The sequence below is a fragment of the Galeopterus variegatus genome, unplaced genomic scaffold (assembly GCF_000696425.1).
Source record: "Galeopterus variegatus unplaced genomic scaffold, G_variegatus-3.0.2 Scaffold6712, whole genome shotgun sequence".
NCBI lineage: Eukaryota > Metazoa > Chordata > Mammalia > Dermoptera > Cynocephalidae > Galeopterus > Galeopterus variegatus.
The window spans coordinates 12910-31972 of NW_007732823.1; the positions used below are offsets into that span (position 1 = coordinate 12910).

General features: G+C 37.1%; 1 protein-coding gene across 1 annotated transcript in view; it reads left to right on the top strand.

Moving 5' to 3' along the window:
* The first annotated feature begins 11819 nt into the window (after positions 1–11819).
* LOC103606587 (zinc finger protein 248-like) overlaps positions 11820–19063 on the top strand; it is a 22362-nt gene continuing 15118 nt past the window's right edge. The window contains exons 1-2 of the mRNA XM_008591168.1: positions 11820–11991; positions 14152–14210. Coding sequence (XP_008589390.1) covers positions 14196–14210 — 15 coding nt within the window. The 5' untranslated portion in view covers positions 11820–11991; positions 14152–14195. The remainder of the gene's footprint in view (positions 11992–14151; positions 14211–19063) is intronic.

A 19063-nucleotide genomic window follows, 5' to 3' on the forward strand; every position in this document is an offset into this window, starting at 1 on the left:
AATGATTCAGAGTCTAAAATTGTCCTCACCAAATCTGCCCCCCAAATGACACCACCTTCAGCACCCAACAGACAGGGAAAAAACTCCCCTTCTCAGAGATGGAAATCCAACTACTACAGCAAGACCAGTCCATACTTGAATCTGCTTATACAGAGCTCAGATAAACACACACAGGATCTTCTGGTTTCTCAATCAGGGCCAGGCACCTGCCTGCATAGCTCTCATTCGTTCTGAGCCATAGTGTAGTGAGAAGAAAGAACAATGCTGATATGATATACATGTATACACTTTTGTATAGACATAGGTTTTCAATTCTCTTGAGTATATTCTTCAGAGTAGAATTACTGGGTCCTATGGTAACTCTGTGTTTAACATTTTTTTTAACTTTTTAAAAATTTTCATAAAATATTTATAACATAAGAAGATTTGCCTTTTTAACCATTTTTAAACATACACCTCCATGGAATTAAATTACATTCACAATGCTGTGTGACCATTACTTCTATTTCCAAAACCTTTTCGTCATCCTAAACATAAACTCTGTACCCATTAATCAATTACTTCCCCCCAGTTTCTGGTAACCTCTAATCTACTTCTATGTCTAATAATTCGAGGAACTGCCAAACTGTTTTCCAAAGTGGCTACACCATTTTGCAATCCCGCCAGCAAAGTATGAGGGTTCCAATTTCTCCTCATTATTTTCTAGGGGGGTTGGAGTGTTTGCTTTTTAGAAATCATAGTGGATGTGAAGTGGGATCTCATTATGGCTTTGATTTGTATATCCCTAATGACTAATGATATTGAGCATCTTTTCATGTGCTTATTGGCCATTTGCATAACTTCTTTGGAGAAATATTTGTTTAAGTCCTTTGCCCATTTTTTAGTAGTTGTTGTTTTGTGTTTTTAATGTATGTGTTTCTTGTTGAGTTGTAAGTATTCTTCATAGATTCTGGATACGAGTCCCTTATAAGATATATGATTTTCAAATATTTTCTTCTATTATGTATATTTTCTTTTCATTTTCTCAATGGTGTCCTTTAAAGAACAAAAGTTTTTCACGTTGATGTCTAATTCATTTTTTTTCTCTTGTTGCTTGTGCTTTTAGTGTTATTTCTAAAAAGCCATTGCCTAATTTGAGATCATAAAGATTTACTCCTATGTTTTCTTCTAAGAGTTTTATAGTTTTAGCTCTTACATTTAGGTCTTTGATCCATTTTGAATTAATTTTTGTATATGGTGGGAGGTGGGAGTCCATTTTCACTCTCTTGCATGTGGATATCCAACCATCTCAGCACCTGGCTCCTCTTTATTTCCTCTAAACTCTGCTTGAAAACTGAAAAAGTTCCTTGTTCAGCTTATCTTTTTTTTCTCATACCTTATTACATGTAGCTCAGAGAGGCAGATGAAATTTTCAACATTGTTTCTGAAGGTCTCCTTAGCCAGATGCATAAGTTTATTTTCTGTTTTCCATATTACCATAGGCAACAGTTTTGCCGATTATTTTGCTACCACATAACATGAGTTACCATTTTTCCAGCAAGCTGTAACAGGCTTTTCTAACCTCTGACTGCCACTCAGTTCCAAATAAATGATCTAAGATAACCTCACTCAGTCACATGCGAGGTGACTGGCAGGCTGTTTGATCAGGGAGGACTCATGTGAGATGGTTCATCTCGGTTCCACATGATCTCTCATCTACCAGTAGCCCAGCTTTGTCACATGCTAGCTCTGGTTCCAAAGAGCAGCAAGAAGGCAAGCACTTTTCAAACTTTTGCTTACATCAGCTTTTCTCATGTCCTATTGGCCAAAATAACTCACATGGCCAGCCTGGAATGAGTGTGACAGGGGAAGGGAAACAACCAAAGGCATGAATATAAGGGGAAGTAATCTGAGGTCATTTTTACAGCCTACCAAAGTATCCAGCTACTGCAGCATACATATTTATTTCAAACTCATACAGAACATTTATAAAGAATGACCATAATCTGAGACATAGAGTAACTTTCAACAAATTCCATAAGATTCATATCAGGCAAATAACAAAAATAAAAATATTAAAAAAGAAAAAAAATCTAGAAAATCCCGTATATTTGTAAGTTAAGAAATATGCTACTCAAGAACACATAAGCAGAATAATAAATCATAATAGAACTAATAAAACATTTAGAATATGGATGGAACTGGAAACCATCATGTTAAGTGAGGTAAGTCAGGCACAGAAAGACAAATACTACATGATCTCATTCATATGTGGAATCTAAAAAAAAAAAGTGGCTCTCGTGGAAGTAGAGAGTAGAAAAATGGTTACCAGAGGCCAGGATGGGGAGTAGGGGGAGAGAAATGGTGGACTAACAGGTACAAAACTGTGCTAATTACCCTGAGTGAATCATTGTGCTGAATATTCATGTAATAAAACAACACACTGTACCCCACAAATATGTAGAAGTAAATGTTAAAACTTTATAAAAAATGAAATAAGGAAACATTTTGAACTGACTCACAAGAAAGAACTGTATATCAAAGTACAGTTATTGCAGTTCTTAGAGAGAAATTTATAATCTCACATGCATACAATTGAAAAGAATACAAGAATAAAGTTAAACAGATAACTATCTCAAGAAGTTGGAACAGCAAAAGGAAGTATAAACAGGGAGGTACTAAATGGCAATAGGAAATAGAAAAACACAATGTAAAGAAAAAACAAAGTCAAAAGCTTTGTCTTTGAAAAGAGTAATAAAACGAAAATTAACACTAGTACGAGTGGTTCAGAACAAAAGAGCAGAGACAGAAATAACCAATATTGGAATACAAGGATATCCTAGGAAAAAAGAAGAAATGAATATATTCAGCAAGGGGTGTGAAGTAGTAGGGGACAAAGTCAAAAAGATTAAAAAGGAAGCTGATCATTTAGGGCCTCATAAGGCAAAGTGAGGACCTAAGCTTTTATTCTGGATGACATGAGTGACCACTGCAGGGCTTAGAAAAACTAATGAAGACCTAAATAAAAATGCAGGATGACTATGTTCGTGCATTGGAGAACTACATATTATATAGATGTCAAGAATTGACAAATTAGTTGACAAATTCAATGCAATCCCTAACAAAATCTTAGCAAGTTTTTTTTGTGAAAATTAATAAGCTGACATTACAATTTATATAGAAATACAAAGGGCCAAGAATAGCCAAGACAATCTTGAAGAACAAAGTTGAGAGACGTAAACTGCCAGATATTAAGGCTTATTTTAAAATTATGGTAATTAAGTAATATGGTATTGTGTAAGGATAGACAAATAAATAAAAGAAACAATGTGGAATCCAGAAATAGACCCATATACTTTATGAGGAAAGCAATACTGCAGTGCAGTGGGGGAGGGGTGTCCTTTCAACTAAATGGAGTTGAGTCAACTGGGTATTCACATGAGAAAAAAATAAATAAGTCTATCTTTCACCAAACACTCAAGTCAATCCCATGAGAATTTAGATACAATTGTGAAAAGTAAAACAATAAAGCATCCAGAGATGTCATAGGACAATATTTTTATGAATTCAAAGTAGAAGAAGACATCTTACATAGAATAAAAACACATTAACAAAAAAAGAAAAGATTGGTAAGTTCGACTACGTTAAAATTAAGAACTCCTATTTCTCAAAAGACATCATTAAAAGAGTGAAAAAAGACAAACCAAAGAGTGGAAGAAGGTATTGGCAATAAATATACCTGCCATAGTATTGTTAATATGGTATGTATACAGAACTTTTTTGAGTCAATAACAGACAACTCAAGAATGGGCAAAAGACTTGAACAGGCACTTCCCGCGTGCACACACACACACACACACACACACACACACACACACACACACACAGTCAAAATAGCCAAATAGATATGAGAAAAGATGCTCAACTTCATTAGTAGTCAAGGGAAATCTAATTAAAATCAAAGTGACATAGTACTATGCAACAACCAAAAATTAAAAAGATTTAATTCCTAAAACTAAAACGATTAACATACCAAGTTCTGGCAAGAATGTGGAGCAACTGGAATCCCATACATTGTTAGTGAGAGTGCATTTTTACAATTTCTAAAAAGAAAACAATTTAGCATTACCTACCAAAGTTGAAGATACCTGTACCCTATAACATAGCAATATACTCCTAGGTAAAATCCTACAGAAATTTATGCTTTTGTTCACCAGAATTTATGTACAAGAATATTTACAGCATCACTGTAATATCCGTAAACTGGAAAAATCCAAACATCCGTCAGGAATAGAATGTACAAATACATGGCAGTATATTTATACACTGAGATATGGTAGAGTAAAGAAAATAACATGCTAAACACAACATGGACAAATCTTACAAACGTCGTATTAACCAAGAAAAGCCAGACATCAGAAAATGCATAAAGTGTTTTTCCATTTACCTAGACTTCAAAAACAAGCAAAACTTAAATAGACTGTTTATAGATGCATGCTTGGGTAAAAGCATAAAGAAAAGCAAGAATATGATTACCATAAAAGTCAGGATGGTGTTTACCCTTGGACCTGTCTCAACTCGCTCTATTCCTCAGTTTCCTCTCCTGTAAAATGGGTACAGTGATTCTTATCTGAAATATACCTTGAGATTGTGCTCTGGACAATCTCTCCCTTGGAAAGTCCAAAGTCTCAGCATGGAGGTGGAGGGGTCAGCATTTGAAAAATGGTTTTCTCTAGCTGGAATCATCAATACAGACAGTTTGGCCATCTCAGTGGGGCACAGAATGGGACAGGGAAGAAAACACGTAAGACCTGGGATCAGGTACGCTTACTTCAATTTAAAGGCCACTTGGGTGGAGAGTGAAGCGGGAAGGAGGAGGGAAGATGGGAGGAGTGAGGAAGTAGAGAGAATGTTCTAGCGGGAGGGAATTGTCAGCCCAGCCGGGAGAGCTAGGCCTCAGCCTCAGCTCATAAAAATTACTGTGGGGCTTTGGAAAACTCACTTTCCCTCTTTGGCCCTAGTATCTTTCTCTGTACAGTGCGGGGAGTTGAAATTTTAACTCTCTTTTATGGGGCACCTATTCTATATTAGATAGACATTGTACTAGGAGCCGTTATATTTTACATACAGCAGCCTGAGTGGTGAGAATATTGTCCCTGTTTTAAAGGTAGCAATTGTGAGGACCAGATATAAGAAGTCACCATCCAGAGAAAAAGCCAGTTTAGAATTCTCCAATCCATTCATAATATGGATAAGCAAGCGCGGTTTAGTGTTGTCTACTGATACCATTATTTTTACATTGTGAATTTTTAATTATATATCAACTAAATCAATGCATTTTTGTTGATAAAAAAAAGTAGTATATTAGCAATCAGTCCCCTTTGACCACCACCAATGTTGGTCATTTCTAGAGAAATAAGTACTGTCATCAGTTCAGCATGTATTCTTTCTGATTTTATTTCCAAACATTTACTGTAAAAGCATACATTCGAAAGGAAACTATAGAATATATCTTGTACTGTGCCACCCAGGATACAAATTTGAAATGATGCCAAAGAATGACAATAATATTAATAATAATGTTTCATATTAGATATTTCAATATAATACAGGTCTTCCAAAGTTTCCAAAAATTGTAAAGAACCATATAACTTATAGCAGTAAAGAGCACTAATTGTGAATTTTGTTTATGTTATTGACACTTGGCTATATTACTTAAGCCTACTCTACATACTAAAGCATATACTAAAATACTGTATTTAACCATAAAGCTAATGATTGTTAATGTCCTGTGAATAAACACATTGTTATTAATGCTTTAGAATATTTTAAATTATTTTGTAAGTTGGACAGTTATTTTAACATTCACTTTTATTAAAATTTAAAATCTTTTAATTACTACACTAGTCTCATCCAAATATTTATCAAATCATAGTGCTTTTGGAGGACTTAGAAAATTTATAAAAACTGATTACTTTGAAATGGAAATTAGAGGTTATAATATACTACAAAGACACTTAAACACCATAATGTATTGTGTAGTTAATTTAGTGGAGAACACTCTATATGACATCAGAGCTAGCGCTGAGAAAATTAAAAAAGCAGAGTAGATACATTCTACAATGGATGTAAATTTGTGCTCTCCGAGAATGCATTCTTCCTATTCTATGTCTATTCCTGTGGGGATAATAGGACTGANATAATAATCATATACATTGTATATTGACAAAATAAAAAATTAAAAAAAAAAAAAAAAAGAATTCTCCAATCCATTCATAATATGGATAAGCAAGTGCGGTTTAGTGTTGTCTACTGATACCATTATTTTTACATGGTGAATTTTTAATTATATATCAACTAAATAAATGCATTTTTATTGATTAAAAAAAAAGTAGTATATTAGCAATCAGTCCCCTTTGACCACCACCAATGTTGGTCATTTCTAGAGAAATAAGTACTGTCATCAGGTCAGCATGTATTCTTTCTGATTTTATTTCCAAGCATTTGCTGTAAATGCATACATTCGAAAGGAAACTATAGAAAATATCTAGTAAGTTGCCACCCAGAATAAAAATTTGAAATGATGCCAAAGAATGACAATAATAATAATAATGTTTCATATTAGATATTTCAATATAATACAGGTCTTCCAAAGTTTCCAAAAATTGTAAGGAACCATATAACTTATAAGTGGTAAAGAGCACTAATTGTGAATTTTGTTTATGTTATTGACACTTGGCTATATCACTTAAGCATACTCTACAAACTAAAGCATGTACTAAAATACTATATTGAACAATCAAGCTCATGATTGTTAATGTCCTGTGAATAAACACATTGTTATTAATGTTTTAGAATATTTTAAATTATTTTGTAAGTTGGACAGTTATTTTAACATTCACTTTTATTAAAATTTAAAATCTTTTAATTACTACACCAGTCTCATCCAAATATTTATCAAATCATAGTGCTTTTGGAGGACTTAGAAAATTTATAAAAACTGATTACTTTGAAATGAAAATTAGAGCTTGTAATATACTACAAAGACACTTAAACACCATAATGTATTGTGTAGTTAATTTAGTGGAGAACACTCAATATGACATCAGAGCTAACGCTGAGAAAATTTAAAAAGCAGAGTAGATAGATTCTACAATGGATGTAAATTTATGCTCTCCGAGAATGCATTCTTCCTATTCTATGTCTATTCCTGTGGGGATAATAGGACTGAATGATGCAGGTTTTGAATTTTTCCAGGCCTTTATAAATGAAATCCTGGAATAGTGTGCTCTATTGTTGTACGTAAGAGTGAAGCAAATTTTAATATTTTTTGGTTCGTTTTTGTTCCTATATTTGGTATTTACATTTGTTTTTAAACCCTTAGGAGATATGTATGACTTTTACAAAAATAGATCAATGCCTTATATTCTTGTGTAAAGTGTATTTTATTTAAAGATATTTTGTAAACTCCACCATGTCAATGAGTATGTTCCTGCATTATAATTTTTAATGGTTACCTAATATCCCATCTTATAGATTTCTACGAGTTATTTTATCTTTTTTTAATTTAGATTTTTTGCAATGTAAATGTTAACATAAACCATGAGAAATATACCTATAATGTAACTTTGGACAATTATTTCCTTAAATCATATTCCTAGAAATAGAATTGCTACATTAAAGTGTATGCTCCTTTTAAATCTTGGTATAAAGTGACGTCCAAATTGTTTTATAAATTATATTGCAGAAAGAAATTTATGAGAATGAACATTTCCCCCAACTTATGCCCACCCTGGATATCATTATTCTTTATAATCTCTGCCAACTGTAAATGCCAAAACATGTATTTAAACATTTGCATTTTTTATTTGTAGTTTATGGACTGTTCTCACATATTTATTCCTCATTTGCATTTTCTTTTTTATTACTTGCCCTTCATATCCATAGATCATTTTTATGGTAGTGTGATCTTCTTATAAATGTGTAAGAGATAATTAAATAAAGTCAATAAAGCGTTTCCTTCATACACTTAACAAATATATTTTCCAAGTGTGTTTCTACTTGATTTTTTTCTGAAACTAAGGTTTTAAATTTTTCTAGAGTAAAATTTGGCAGTCATTTCTTTTGTGGCTGCTGCCTTTGATGGCCTGCCATCTTTACCCAGATATTAAACTTAAAAATTCTTTTATATTTTCTCTGGATACCTGATAATTTATTGTTAAAATGTTAAATCAAGAGTCTATATGAAATTTATGTATTGTAGCATGTATGTACAAGAGATATAATCTTCCTCTCCCCTTACCATCACCTCTAATTTCCTAACATAATTTATTTTACTTTTATTTATTTATTTATTTGTTTGTTTGTTTGTTTTAATTTTTTAATTTTTGGGGTGGGGGCTGGTACACGCTTTAAATTATTTTGTTTTATTTTATTTTATTTATTTATTTCCTAACATGAATTTTTGACTACCCAGTCCCCTGCTTAGAAATTCCACCTTTATCATATTCTAAATTCTTATGAACTCTTGGGTTTGTACCCATTCTTCTAAGGAGCAGTGGCAACCTTTTGAACATTGCATTAATATTAAACATATTCATATCTAATAGGAAATACTCTGATTTTTCAATTAAAAAAGTCTTGGCTGCTCTCCTAAGGTTTTTTGTTCTTCCGGATGAAATTTAAATGTATTCTGATAAGTAAAATAAATTTTTTTTAAAAATCAAGGAAAAAACTCACATCACTCGACTTATTGAGATTTTGATTGGAATTCTGTAAATAAAAAGTCTTGGCTGCTCTCCTAAGGTTTTTTGTTCTTCCGGATGAAATTTAAATGTATTCTGATAAGTAAAATAAATTTTTTTAAAAAATCAAGGAAAAAACTCACATCACTCGACTTATTGAGATTTTGATTGGAATTCTGTAAAAGAATATTGAGTCTTCCTATCTAAGAAAGCAGTACCTGTCTCGATTTACATCTTTAATGTCGCACAGTAGAGTGTAATCATTTCTTTTGTGTAAGTTGTGTCCAATTCTTGTTAACTTGGTCCTAGATACTGAATGCTACTATGAATGGAACTTATTGTTTATAAGATATTATTATCTTCTTATCAGTGAATGGCAGAAGAGAAATAATTGATATCAAGGTATATTGACCTGCACCTCATCTTAGCCAGGTTCATATTACCAAAAATGGAATGAACTAAACAAAAAGGGGGGGGGATGAAGAAACAATGAGACAAACTCAAATAAAAGAACATTCTTCAAAACAACTGGCATGTCCTCTTCAAAATTACCAATGTCATGAAAGAGAATGTTTGGGGAACAAGATTGAAGGAGTTTAAATTACACGACAGCTGGATGTAATAAATGATCCTAAATTGGGCCCTAGGTCAGGGGAAAAAATGTGATAAAGGATATTATTGGGACAATGGGTGAAATTTGAATATGGTCTAGATATTAGATAATAATATTGTATCAGTATTCAATTTCTTGGATTTGATTATTGCGTGGTGGTTATGTAAAAAAAGAAAAGAAAAGCCTCGTTTTTAGGAAATATATGCTGACCTTTTAGAGGTAACAGTTCATGTTTGCAGCTTACTCTCAAAGGGTGAAGAAGATGAGCAAACAGAGACAGGGAGCACAAATGTAGCAAAATATTCACAATTGGTGAACCTAAGCGGACGGTTTACAGATGTTCATTCAGAATGATTCACTTCTGCAACTTTTCTGTAAGTTTGAAATTTTCAAAATATAGAGGTAAAAAGGGTAAGAAAATTATTAACATGCTTAACGAAAAGACCAAAATAACACATTGAGCTTGTGGGGTCCTATTTCAGTAAAAGTATGACCTAACATTGACCGTGGTCATCTCTGGAAGGGAAGATTATGAGTGCACTCATTTAATCAAATTTTCCTTTGATTTATGTGTATTTGCTCTTTTATCCGTGGTTTTAGCGTATTATTTTTGAGATCCAGTTTTGAGGCAAGTTGTATTTGCACTCCGGGGAGAAAACTTGCTGGTTCTGGGTATTAATCTTTTACTACATTGCTTGGCTTTAGTTAAATTTTTACTTGTTTTCATACGTGCAGTTGGACATACATCTTTCAAGGTAGCTTTGCATGGAAAGGGACACTGATTGTAGGTGGAGTTGAGTTCAAATCCCTAAACTAGGAGGTTATATGGAACCAGGGCTCCAAACAAAAGTAGAGATAATTTTGGACCACAAATCACCCAACTCGCCAGATAAAGCAGGAACTCCTCAGACATTCGCTAAGTAAGGGGCGCGGGGACTTGCGGGAAAGACTCTGGAATTTGACGGATTACCCCAGAGGGGCCTGGGAACTGGCCCTTCGCAGCTCCTTCTGCGCATGTGCGGTTCTGCCTCGTTGTTAGTCCGCTTCTCTTGTCTCCAGCTTCGCGCTGCAGATCATCGCCGCGCCTGGGGTCTACTCGCAGCTCGGTGAGCGGGTCCTGCTCTACGGGTACGAAGCTAATTTGCAGGGTTGCGCTGCCAAGATTGGGGTTGGTTTGTGTCCACACTGGTGGGAGCAAAAACTTGCGCGAATCCCTCGCGGGCTCAGATCCTATAGCACTTGTTCGCGAGTGTGCTCCGCATTTGCCCGTCTAGAAATGCAAGTGACAGAGGAGGTTCGCTGAGGAGAAGGGAGGGGGGCACGGGTTTCTCGGTCATAACAAAGTGCGCTGGGAAAAGACATTCAAACGTTAAAGAGCTGTTTCCAGAAGCCCCTCGAATTGGCGTGTGCCCTGGCCAGCCATTCATTTGCGAGTCAAATCCACGACATCAGAGGCAATGAGAATGAATTCTTATGACATTTATTATATGCCTTCAGGCTAAGGGCGGGTGGTGGTTCTGTGTATAGCAGGCTGATTTCAGAGCCTGAGTTTGAAAGTGAGACGAGTTCAAATTCCAGCTCTGACCCTGAGTCCCCATGAGCACAATAATGAATCTCTAAGACTCAATTTCCCCAGCTGTAAAATGAGGTTATTCCTAAAACCTGCCTCAGGGTTGTTCTGAGCATTGAATAAGAGAGCATCTATAAAGCTCTCGTTTACTAAGCACGCTGGAAATGTTACCTGTATTTCTCACCTGTCTTTTCTTTAGGTTTATCATTTGATTCTCAAAGACCTCCTTCCTGTAAGGTCGCTGTTAGCAATCCCATTGTAACAGAGAAGAAAACCAAGAGTCTGGAAGTGAAGTCGCATGGCTAGCGAGTGAAAGAACTGGGAGGCAAACCCCAAACAGTTTTATTTCCAAATCTCACGCTTTGGTTTTGATCCAGCAGCTCATTCTTCACAGCAGTGAGCAGCATGGCACATCCGTAAGGCCACAGAGAAGTACCTGGAGTGTGTGAGGACAAAGTCTTCCCTTGAAGCTCTTGGGGATTTGTCTTTCCTGTTCATAACCCTTGGGTTACTGTATGACTGACGCCTCTAGGCCCCTCTTCCAGGGTCCCTCTGCCTGTGCCCTCAGTTTACAGACTCCCAAGCTAGATTTTCTGGCAGTTGTTCTCAAGCTAGCATCCATCACAGTCACCTGAGGGCTTGTTAAAACCCAACAGGTGCTGGGTCCTTCCTCAAGATTTCTGATTCAGTAGGTCAAGGGTGGGGACCAGGAATTTGCCTTTCTATCTAGTTCCCAGGTGATGCTGATGCTGCTGGTCTGGGGACCACACTGTGAGAACCACCATTGCAGGGGATGGTGAATTTCAAGAGGGAGTTGGGACCCAGCTGAAGGTTCCAGTTATTTGAACTTATCCCCTCCAGCAGGGGCCAGATTTCTGCAGATCACATTCTTGTGAGGAAAGGGGAGGATGCCAGGAGCAGGAATCCCACCTGGGAGAACCCCAGTCTACCCAGATACAGCACACCACAGCTGCAGGGCAGAGGTCTAAGAAACAGATACATGCTGTATGTGCTTGCTCTGAAGCGGTTCCCGATCCTTCTGCACTGAATAACATCACCACACTTGAGGTTGCCAAGAACTGTAGGTCACTGGAGAGAGGTGAGCTGGGTTGCGGGCGGTGAGCAAGAGGCAGGCTGCGTGGGAAGAGGAACTCCCATGGAGGGTTGGTGAGAATATGGGCTGCAGTAAGACCAGGCAGGCATTATCTCCACTTCTCCCAGAAACTCCTCCCACCCCTTGAGGTTGCCAAGAACTGTAGGTCAGTGGAGAGAGGTGAGCTGGGCTGAGGGCGGTGAGCAAGAGGCAGGCTGCGTGGGAAGAGGAACTCCCATGGAGGGTTGGTGAGAACATGGGCTGCAGTAAGACCAGGCAGGCATTATCTCCACTTCTCCCAGAAACTCCTCCCACCCCTTAATTCTCCAGTCCCTCTTCTCAGATGCTGCAGAGTCCTCAAACCATTCCCACCCCCACATCTGGAATTTAGGGACAGGCTACCACTCCCCGTTTCTGCCTCTTTAGGAGTATGGAAGGGTTTTCAGGGGTTATGTAATTCTGCCTCAATTTAACAGAGAAAAATATTGTGCCTGCGAGAGTAATTAGGATAGCACTTAAGTGCATGGTTTCTTCAGCAAGACTGCCAGGGTTCAAAGCCCAGCACCACCATGTTACTATAACTTTCTTCCCCTTGATTTTCTTATTTACAGAATGGGACTCATAATAGTACCTACATCTTGCGTTATTTTAAGGATTGCATGAGGTAATACATGTAAATACTTAGAACAATGCCTGTTACACAGTAAGCACTATACAAGTATTGTCAGTATCTTAATATTATTAGAACTAGATTATTATAATCTAGGTTTGCCTTAATCATCAGTGGCAAAGCCAAAAGGAGCTCCAAGGCCCCCTAACTCTCAGGCCATTTGACTCAGTTAAGACAAAACTAGTTTCTTAATTAAAAAGCCTTTGCACACGCTGAAACCAGAGGAAAACAAACCTTTAAAAAAAAAAAAAAAAAAAGACTCCCTTAAAGCCTATCTATCTCTGTTGTCACAGGTTTCTGTTCATTTTTTAATCTCAAGAAGTAAAAATATAAGTAGAAAATTAAATGAGATCTCTGTAAGGTTTTTATTGTATCAGTTTTTATACTTTTATTATTGAAATATTAAAAACATACAAAAGTAAAGAAAAGACAATGATTCCCATGTGCTTGTCACAGTTTCAACATATAGACAATTTTATTTCATCTACACACCTCCCCCAGCATAACACATACATATGTACCTACACTTTCCCCTTTCCTACCTTCCTCTACTGGATTATGGGTCAATTAAGAAAAATAAATTAGAAAGAGAGAGGGAAATAGAGAGTAGAACAGTGGTTATGAGAGGCAGAGAAAGTGGGGGGAAGGGCGGGGGGACCAGGGAAAGGTTAGTAGACTGGTACAAAGTTACAAATTACAGTTAGATAGGAAGAATAAGTTCTGATGCTCTAGGGTGACAATAGCTAATAATATTGTACATTTCAAGATAGGTAGGAAAGAGGATCTTGAATGTTATAACCACAAATGGTAAATGTTTAGGTGATAGATATGCTGACTATTCTGATTAGATCATTATACAATATTTGCAGGCATCAAAACAACTAACTGTACCCCATAAACATGTACAATAAAAAAAGTTAATTAAAATTTAAAAATCTCAGACAGATATGCTGACTATTCTGATTAGATCATTATACAATATTTGCAGGCATCAAAACACCTAACTGTACCCCATAAACATGTACAATAAAAAAAGTTAATTAAAATTTAAAAATCTCAGACATCACAAAATTAATGTACAATAAAAAAAGTTAATTAAAATTTAAAAATCTCAGACATCACAAAATTATAAACATGTTTAATAATGGCATGATGGCATGGTATCTCATCCTTCATTGTAATGTGGTTTGTTTAACCAGGTCCTTCTTAGTTGAATGTTATATTATTTATATTTGTCTGCTATTAAATCAGAGGAAGTAATAAATTGGAAGAAACCAGTAAGAAACAAATATTTACTTTTCCCAATGAAAAGCCTGCTTCTCTTGGCTCCGTTAGCTGCCCCTTCTGAGGGGTCAAAGAGACATTCTCCTGCCGTGTGGCCCTTTGGCAGCAGATATGTGTGGATTTCTGGGCAAGCTCTGTGAGGACCGTAAAGGGAAACCATATTTCTCATTATCTCTTTGCTCCTTCCCTCTCCTCCAGCTCTGCCTTTGCAGTTCTCTGAACTTTTCCAGGAGCAGAAGAAAATGAACATATCTCAGGTGAATCGTTTACTTACTACTAAATTTTTCAGTGAAATTTAAGAGTTAGTTTGCATTTTTAGTAACCGTGTTTGTCAATTGCTTTTCATTTCCTGAGTTTTTTCTTTCATTATTATTTTACTTTCTTTTTTTCTTCTTCCAGTAGTTTTGAAGGTCTATATTTTATTTTTATTCTATTATTGATTGCTATTGATGTTTCACACATGTGTAACATATTTTTCTATCAACATCAGGAATTTTTTCCATCTATAATATCACCTAAACAAGATAGACTTCTCCTTCATCCCAGGTTTTATGGAAATTATTTAAATACTTTTCTTTTTTGTTTTTTTTTCCGTTTATATAATAAATATATATATTTTAATCCTTTGCTAACAGTTACATCACACCATCTAGCTACTCGAACAACAATAATTTAAATTCGAATATATGTTTTCTGATTACTTTTGCTGTCCCAAGTTTGAAGACAGAGTGACAAAATTATAATAGTTGGTCAGCTATAATATTATCTACAGTTTAGGTTTGCATATTATGTTCCAGTCACTGTTAAATTCCTTAACTGGATTAGTTCATATAATTCTGACAGTATTATGAGGTAGGTATTTTTATTACACCCTTTTCACTGAGGGCTATAAAGATTTAACTATCTTCTCAAGAGCTTGTAGCTGAAATAGTTAATAGTTAAATAGTTAAAACATCATTAGATATTTGGCCAGTTGGAGTCCAAGTCCACTGCAAGTTTCTCACCCACTTTTGGGAATAAGTTATCATCTTCCTGTGTTTCAACCTACCCAAGAACTTGGAATGGGAGATCTCTTAGGTACAGGGTTGTCAGATAAGACACAGGGCAGAGGCTGGTGGGTTAGCTCAGCTGGTTAGAGCATGGTGCTGTTAACACTAAGGTCCAGGGTTCCATCCCTGTACTGGCCAGCTGCCCCCAAAAAGGACACAAGGCATATAAAACAAAGCCTATCTTGTAAGGGACATGCTTATCCTAAAACGTATTTGTTGTTTATCTGAAGTTCAAATTTAACTGGGTGCCCTATATTCTCATTTACTAAATCTGGCAACCCTACTTAGGTAGGAGGGGAATTTTAGGTACCCTCTGTGACTATCAGGGCTGGCAGTCCCGGCTCCTCCAGAGAACCAGCCCTTCTTTGTCTTTAGTGGCTCATTTTATTGCCTCATTCCAGACAGCCTATTGGTGATCTGGTGTGACCTGCTTCAGCTTCGCCGTCAATCACGGTAGCAGCTCCTCTTCCAAAGTTTCAGGAATTCTCAGGCTTGGTACCCACATATGTAGCTTTATTGTAAAATGTAAACACTTTGCCTACATACCCCTTATAAATAACAGTTCTTACTTGTCTCTTCTGTCTGCTGACCGTAATTTTCATCTGTCATGTTTTCTTCTTCCTCTGATTCTGCTGAGTTTTGCTAGAGGCCTTTGGGTTGTTTTACAGAATGACTGTGGTCAGTGCACCTTCTCTCTCTGGACCTCTGAAAATGCCTCGCTCTGCTGTGCTCCAGGAATGGCTGACCGATTAAAGCCTTCTGGTTCAAAATCCTTTTCCCTCAGAGTACCAGGAGAAAAGACAATCTCCGGTATCTCCTAACCTTAGGAGAGGCTGAGGAGAGGTTGCCTGGAGGTTTGATTTTTCATTCCTTTGTTTTTCTTTATCCTTGGAGTTCAGATATTTCACCCGTGTCTGGTTATTTGTTCTTTTTTCAGTATTCCTGCTTGGTTGTTGTATGTGTCCTGTTTTGATGAAGATGCAGATTCTCTGAGATGTTTTCAGTTATTTCTGTGATTATTTCTGTCCTTCCATCCTTTTGTTCTTGCCGCCCGGAAATCCTGTTAGACCTCCAGTGCCTCTCCTGGGTCTGTCGTCTGTGTTCCTTGACTTGTCCTTCATCATTTCTGTTTCTCTGTGTTTTTGTTCCATGCACTGACAGATCTCCTCAGTGTTGCCACCCGTGTCATTCATTTACAAGCCTATCTTGAGGGTTTTGGGCTTTGTTTTCACAAGTCAGTAACAAAATATTTAATATCTGTGTGCTTCTTCCTTTTTCCTAGCAAATTTTTCATATTTTATGGAAGCCAGACTCACTCTTACATTGCTTTAGGGACACCAATTTGAATTTTTAAATGTCATTCATTTACAAGCCTCATCTTGAGGGTTTTGGGCTTTGTTTTCACAAGTCAGTAACAAAATATTTAATATCTGTGTGCTTCTTCCTTTTTCCTAGCAAATTTTTTATATTTTATGGAAGCCAGACTCACTCTTACATTGCTTTAGGGACACCAATTTGAATTTTTAAAAAATATTCTCTTCAATATTTTAATTAAATTTGTCTTCATAGCCTCCAACTTATTCATCTTTATGCTTATCTTTTAGTCTATTGTTTTCTATGTACATTAAATTTGTTTAGCAGTCTTTGAGTCTGTTCTTGATGCTTACTTTTTAGGCTACTGGTTTTCCTCCAGTGACTGGGCTGTTTTTTGTTTTCTGTGAATAGGAAAGTAAAAACTTCATTAGATCAGAAGAGGTGACCGATGTGCATTTACTCAGCAGCGTGGAGGTTTCCTTGGCAAGCTTTTGCCTTGAATGGAAGGATTGGTGAGGCTTTTTATGTGAATTGTTGGGAGATGTGTACAGACACTCTCTTTAGGCTGCACAGAGAGGGGCAAGGAGACAAGCTCCAGGGGACCTCCTCCTTCTGCAGTATGTCACCAAACAGCAGAGCACATTAGTCTGTTTCCCCAAGGTTGCCCTACAAGAAAGGCTGTGCCCGCATTGGGGTACTGTGTGCAGTACCCTGCTTCTCTCTCTGGGTTCTCACAGAGTGCTGGGGGCGGTTCCCTGCTTTTTATAGGGAACATTCTCCTGAGCATTAACCCTCAGCCAACCCTTTCAGGGGTAAGGAACCGCCAAGAAGTCTGGCAATCCTTCTGTTCCTCATGTTCCCCGTTCAACCCCCAGCTGCAGCTGCTTCTGAGCTGGGAGGTCTTGCTGAGACCTGAGACTTCTGCCCATTCTCTGCTCGTACAAAGGGGTGAGCATGATGCCTCCTACTCTAGATTTTGTGGAAACCATCCAAAATTTCTCACTGGCTGGTGGCACCTCTCTGTACCACTCTGCTGTGATAAATGCAGTGTTGTTTTGTTGTTTCTCCCTGGCTGTCGTCTTAGAAGCAGAGGACGTAAATGTGTGCCCAGCCCATTGTGTTGAGCTAAGAGTGTCACTTACTCCTGAAATAGTCACTTCTGAGACCCTCTTCATTCATTCAACAGCTGCTTACTGAGCACCATTGGGGACCAGGACTCTGCTAGATATAGCCACAGAGGCCTGGTTCTGGTTCCTTCCTGGTCTCCAGGGCCTGCTCTTCTTCCTCTGCTGTTCCTTAGGCTCTGTATCCTCAACCTTCATGTTCTTTGTGAACAAGCTTCCTTTTCTGATGGCTTCAGATACCACTGAGATACTCATGATTTCCAAAAGTTTATCTTTTTTCTAGATCTCTCTCTTGAGCTTCAAGACCTTATGTCTAACTATTGTGTGGAAGCAGAGGACATAAATGTGTGCCCAGCCCATTGTGTTGAGTTAAGAGTGTCACTTACTCCTGAAATAGTCACTTCTGAGACCCTCTTCATTCATTCAACAGCTGCTTACTGAGCACCATTGGGGACCAGGACTCTGCTAGGTGCTGCAGATATAGCCGCAGAGGCCTGGTTCTGGTTCCTTCCTGGTCTCCAGGGCCTGCTCCTCTTCCTCTGCTGTTCCTTAGGCTCTGTGTCCTCAACCTTCATGTTCTTTGTGAACAAGCTTCCTTTTCTGATGGCTTCAGCTACCACTGAGATACTCATGATTTCCAAAAGTTTATCTTTTTTCTAGATCTCTCTCTTGAGCTTCAAGACCTTATGTCTAACTATTGTGTGGACGTCTCCACCTGTTTCACAGATACCTTTAGTATAACACGTCCAGGATTTGTCTCTCTCTCTATTTCTGCTTAATGTATTCTTTCACCTGTTTTGTTAATCTTGGTATTTGGTACCAGCAACAACCCAGCTGCTCTTATGGATAATCTGAGAGTAATGCTTCATTTTTCCTTCGCTGCTTAACCAATTTTTGGTCAATTCCATGTAGAATTCTCAGTCCCCACTGCTACTAAATTGAGGTAGGTGGTCATCTCTCTATGATCTTCTCTCCTAACTTCCCTTTAAAACAGAGTTGGTTTTTTATTGAAACATAATTGATTATATGTATTTGCAGGGTACAGAGTTGACCATCAGTATTTGTGTACAATATGTGATGATCAAATCAGGATAATTAGTGTATTAATCATTGCAAAATGCAATCATTCTTTGTGTCCATTAACCAATTTTTCCCTAACCCTCCTCCCGCTCCCCCTTTCCCACCTCTAGTAATCATAGTTCTGTTCTCTTCTCTTGAAAGTTCAACATACTATTGTGATTTTTCTGTTTATTTATTTATTAGCTCCCTCTTATGAATGGGGACAGGCAGTATTTCTCTTTCTGTGCCTGGTTTATTTCACATAACTTAATTTTCTCCAAGCTCATCCATGTTACTACAATGGCAGAATTTCATTCTTCCTTATGGCAGAGTAATATTCTATTGTGTATATGTATTAGTCCGTTTCTGTTGCTTCTAACAAAATACTTGGAACTAGGTATTTTATAAAGAAAATAAAATTTATTGCTTATAGTTTCAGAGGCTGGAATGTCCCAAGTCCATCTGCGTGGCGACAGTGACCCAGGGGTGTCACATTGTGAAATGGTAGAAGCAGAGAGAGCAGAGAGACAGACTCTCCTATTCTTTTTAAGCCCTCAGAACCAT